This window comes from Tupaia chinensis, unplaced genomic scaffold (genome assembly GCF_000334495.1).
Source record: "Tupaia chinensis unplaced genomic scaffold, TupChi_1.0 Scaffold144034_1, whole genome shotgun sequence".
Classification (NCBI taxonomy): Eukaryota; Metazoa; Chordata; class Mammalia; order Scandentia; family Tupaiidae; genus Tupaia; species Tupaia belangeri.
The window spans coordinates 125550-130925 of NW_006203886.1; the positions used below are offsets into that span (position 1 = coordinate 125550).

General features: G+C 49.8%; 1 protein-coding gene across 1 annotated transcript in view; it reads left to right on the top strand.

Moving 5' to 3' along the window:
- Positions 1-2996, top strand: part of ELK1 (ETS transcription factor ELK1) — a gene marked incomplete in the record, with an annotated part of 18609 nt that extends 15613 nt beyond the window's left edge. The window contains 3 exon segments of the mRNA XM_014583092.2: positions 17-140; positions 1398-1499; positions 1606-2996. Coding sequence (XP_014438578.1) covers positions 17-140; positions 1398-1477 — 204 coding nt within the window.
- Positions 2997-5376: the final 2380 nt, after the last annotated feature.

Below are 5376 nucleotides of genomic sequence, written 5' to 3' on the forward strand. Positions count from 1 at the left end.
CCCCGGGGCCGTGGAGCTTCCACTCAGCCCGAGCCTGCTAGGTGGGCCGGGACCCGAACGGACTCCAGGATCGGGAACTGGCTCGGGTCTGCAGGCGCCGGGGCCGGCGCTGACCATCCCTGCTACCTACGCATACATTGGTGAGTGTTCATGAAGGGGCGGGACTGGCAGCCTGGGTGAATGGGATTGGTGCACAACGAATGACTGACAGGAATGAGAGGAGGGCCAAAGTGATGATCTCTGTAGAGGGTGGAACCTGAATGTATTTGGCAGCGCTGAGACAGGCTGGAGGGAGGGGCCCTGATTAATGAAGGGCTGGCCTGGGGTCTGTCTGTCTTGTTTTTTTTTTCTATAGGGCGCCTGCGCTCGCCAGACAGAGAGAGACAGAAAGGGAGAAATCACCCCCAGGGGGGATGGCCACGCCACAATCCCTCCTCCATTCTCCTCCCGGGATCTTGGGCATGCACGCACACACGCCCGGTGTGAGATTTAAGCCATTGGGTCCGGGACACAAACCTGGTTAACTATGTGGGAATTCAGCAACATAGCCATTCATTACGGCAACTGCTGGTCCCTGGTCTGTCTTTTTTTAAAAGAATTATTTTATTTAACTTTATTTATTCATTTATATTTTTTAACTTGAGCAGAGAGGGACAGAGTGAGGGAGAGAGAGAAAGTGAGAAATCAAGTCGCCAAGTCTGGGACTTAAACCATGGTTATGTGGGAATCTAGCACCCTCAACCACTGCACTGCCTGCCAGCCCCAAAGTTGGTTTTTGGGTTTTGGTTTTTTAAGAATTATTTTATTTAACTTTATTTTTTTAATTTGACCAGAGAGAGACAGAGCAAGAAAGAGGGAAAGTGAGAAAGAGCCTCTGTATCCAGGACTCAAACCATGGTCAGCCATGTGGGAGTCCAGTGCCCGTAACCCCCAACCCACCCACCGCCTGCTGGCCCCAGGCCTCGGAAGTTTTCTGAGTAGGGCTTGGGCCAGAGGCTTTCTTTGGTAACTGTTTCTGGGTTGGGAAGTTGGCTTCAGGAATCTGAGTGGGACCTTTCGATCTGAGATTTGCTTATTGGGCTTCCCCTTAGTGCATGAGTAATACATAAGAGTCGGAGGTTGACCTTGAGGTGTTGGGATGGTGAGTTGTGAGGTTTGAGAGTAGCAGATGGATAGGGTCTTGTGGGCAGTCTTTCCCAGTGAGTTCTCTGCAACTGGGAGTGGGCTCAGGAGTTGAGGAGGAGTGTCTGTATAGTTTAACGGACACCACGGGCATGGCCTTAGGAGTTAGGGTCTATGTCTGTGAACTTTGGGGGAGTGACTTGGGAGTCTGAGTAGGAAATCTGTGGTGGGGCTTCCTTCTGCTCACTTGAGCTCTGACCACCTCTTCCTCTCAGACCCCGGTGCTGCTGACACCCAGCTCGCTGCCCCCCAGCATTCACTTCTGGAGCACCCTAAGTCCCATTGCACCCCGTAGCCCGGCCAAGCTCTCCTTCCAGGTAGGATCCTCTCCCTTGGGGTCCCCTCCCCTGCCTCCCATCTTGGAAAAGATGAGAGACCCTAGCATGACCCCTATCTGTGACCTCTCCCTATTTCTACCCCCAGTTTCCGTCCAGTGGCAGCGCCCAGGTGCACATCCCTTCCATCAGCATGGATGGCCTCTCGACCCCCGTGGTGCTCTCCCCAGGGCCCCAGAAGCCATGACTGCCGCCACCACCACTCCCTTCTGGGGTCACTCCATCCATGCCCCTGAACTTCTCTCCAGCCAGCCATCTCCAGGAGAAACACAGTTCAACTGACAGACTCATGTTCTGGTTGTGGTGGGACAGGGATTCTCGGGATGAAGAATCTCTCTCAGTCACCCTTCCACAGAAAAGCCACCACTTCCCTCTTTGTCAGTCCCCCAGTGGCCGTCCTTACACGTCTCCTACTTCAGTGGTAGGGGCGGTTTATTTATTTATTTTTTGAAGGCCACTGGGAGGAGCCTGACTCAACCCATTTAGGGTGGGTGGTTAGGGCATCTCTCCCATCTCCCTACTTTTTCCCCCGCAACATGAGACAATCGGGGTTTGGCTTGAGAAGGATCTTTCTTTATTTATTTCTCAGCCTGCCCTTGAGGGAGATGAGGGAGCCCCGTCTCCATTTTGGGATGTGGGTAGAAGAGCTACTTTGTTTTGTTTTATTATTCCTGGCCCTGACCCAAGGGCCAAGGAAGAATTTGTGCCATTTAGTGGTTTGGGAGTCTTGGCCAAGGAAGAAGCACATCCTTGGAATAGGACTTCCCACTTCCCTTTCTCTAGCAGACAGCTTGTTCTTTTTTCAAGCAACTTTTCGGCCAGGGAGGAATGTCCCTTTTGTTCTTCTCCCCCCTGAGAAGCCATTCCTTTGTCTGCCAAACTCTCTGGGGTCCTGCCTGTTACCTCCCAATGGAGGGTTTTTTGGGGGGTGGTCCCCGTCTGGGGGGCCCCTCCAGCCAGTACTCCAGGTCTCCCTGTCTCCCACCCCCTGCCATTTTGCTAGTATAATCTATTTTTAAATGGGGCTTTTCAATAGGGGAGAGAGGGCCATCTCTTCCTATATATGATGGGGTGGGTGGGAAGGAAGGGATTTGGGGGGGGAATCTTCCTGCCACCCCCAGGGGGTTATTTTTGATACCAAACGTGTATTTTCTGCTCCCTCCCTCCCAGCCCCCCAATTTCCTGCGGGCGGGTACAAAGGACCCTTTAAGTGTCCCTGGAGTTGGGAGGGAGGAATGGGGGACATAAAGCCTGTCCTGTCTCAATTCCAGACTGGAGAGGGTGGGTTCGAAAGACTCCTGGGCTCACCTTGTATCAGCACCGGCCCAGCCCAGGCCTGGGGACCCGGCAGTTGGTGATTTGGGGGACGGTGCTACACTCGTCTCCACTGTTTGTTTTACTTCCCCAAAATGGACCTTTTTTTCTAAGAGTCCCAGAGAATGGGGAATTGTTCCTGTAAATATATATTTTTAAAGGCGATGCTGAAGGCTGTTGGCTTTTTTTTTCACTGGTGTCTTCAGGACCAGCTAAGGGTGACAGACCTGACTGTGTGTGAAGGACCACGCAAGTGTGAGGTGGAGGTCGATGGTGAGAGAAATAGCATGATGATATGTGTCAGAAACAGTAGCAGAGGCTGCAAATTGGTGATTGTGTCTATGTGAAAGAAGCTGTAGAAAGTGGTGATTGCGTGCGTGTAAGAGAGTGAGTGAGAAGTTGACTACAAATTTGCCATTGTGTCTGGGTGTGAATCTGGCAGGTTTTGTTTGTTTGTTTTTATTTGTTTGTTTTTCAGAAAATCTCAGACTGAACGATTAAGATAATAAATGAGGGGCCAGCTGGTGGTGTGGTGGTTAAGGTGACTGGATCCCTCATGACCAACCGCACAGTTCGATTTTCAGACCCAGCGGCTTGAAAAACACACACTGGCATGTGTGCATGTTGTGCCCAAAATCCCAAGAGGTGGAAGAGATGGGGAGGAAGGGATTACAGCATGGCCATCCTCCCTTGGGGGGGGGGGGGTATTTGCTTTTCACCCTCTGTCTTTTTCCCTCTCTTTCTTTCTCCATCTCTGGTGAGTGCACACATCCTACAACAAAAATTGGAAAAAGCAAAAAAGATTGTCAATGAGAACCTGGGATGGTACATATGAAGCAATATTCATGAGAAGGGAGTAGGGACTGCAGACCAGTTACTGTGTGTGACAGGCTGATGGTGAGCAAGATAGAATAAGTGACCAAAGCTGCGTGTGAGAGACTGTGTGGGCATGAAACTGGTAGAGAATGCCAGGGACCATAGTAAGAAACCTCACTATCGGTAAAAAGTGACTTAGTGTTGAAGAAATGGGTCGTGTGTGATATTATTTATACGAGGCTGCAGTGTCAACTAGTCACTGGACCGTGTTTGAGAGAAGCTGACTGTATCAGAGAGAATGGCTGTGAGGCCCAAAAGGTGACTGAGACCCAGGATACAAGAATGTATCATTGAGGACCAGCAGGTGGCATAATGGTTACATTGCTGGACTTTCACATGGCCGACCACAGTTCAAGTCCCAGACCTGGCAGATTCAAAACTAATGCCAGGCGTATGTGGATGCCTGCCCCAGATCCCTAGAGGAGACTGGAGGAGAAGGGATTGCAGCATAACCATCCCCCCTGAGAGGTGATTTCTCACTTTCTGTCTCTGTGTCTCTCTCTCTCTGCTTCTCCAGTGAGTGCATGCACCCTATAGCAAAAATATCTCTTTTAAAAAAAAAAAGGATGTCATTGTGTGTATGGAAACTATTCATGAGAGGCTGGAGGAGAAATCAAAAAAGCATGGCCATTGGGAACCAGCAGTTAGCGTAATGGCTATGTCGCTGGACTCCCACGTAGTCAACCGCGGTTCACGTCCCGGACCCGGTGGCTTAAAACTCACGCCGGGCGCGTGTGCGTGTGTGCCCAAGATCACTGGGGGTCCATAAGAGGTATAATTGTGTGTGTGTGTGTGTGTGTGTGTGTGTGTGTGTGTGACCACCATCTGTCCCACAGGTCCTGGTGTGATCCAGTGGCAGAAACAGTGCAAGAGACCACATAGCTGTGTGAGTGAGTGAGGAGGAGGAAAGGAACTGCTTGTGAGAGACTAGAAGAAACAGTAACTGGAAGTCAGCAACTGTGGGAGAGGCTTGACAACTGAGTGGCACCTTAGAGTGTGTAGGTCGGTAAACCATTCCAGAGACTGTAAACCAGGTACTATGTGTTTGTGGAAAACATTGAGCAAATGATATACTGAGCAAATGAGTTACTGATCACTAAGTGATCAGGGCGAGTGAGAAACTTGTGAGGCTATACATGGGGGCTTCAAAATGTTCGTGGAAAATGCATATTATGAAAACAACTATCCACGGATTTCCCTTTTTTCACCAAAATAAACTTGTACTTAAAACTCCACTTTTGCCACAAGCTTTTTGAAGTCCCTTCATAACTGCACATGTATACATGAGAAGCTGACTATATGGAGAAAGTGATACAATGCACAACCAACATGGGACACATGAGGCCAACTCTGTGAGACTTTTCAAGAGCCTGGTAGCAATTGTGAATTAGTGACCCCATGGGTATCAGAAGCAGACTGAGGGAAAATGACGGTGAGACAGTGTTTGAGAAACTGCTCGTGTGCATATGTGTGAAACTGCAATAGGCTATAAATTGAGGACTGGGTGTTTTGGAAGCTGATTGAGAAGAAGTGTGGGACTCAGTGGCAAAGCCAGGGTCTGAGATGGTATATCATCAAGTAAGCACATGAAACTTTGTGGGAATCTCTTCCTAGGAAAGGCTCTAATCAGGGACCATGGGGGTATGAAAAAGTGTCTTGAGTGGGAAAG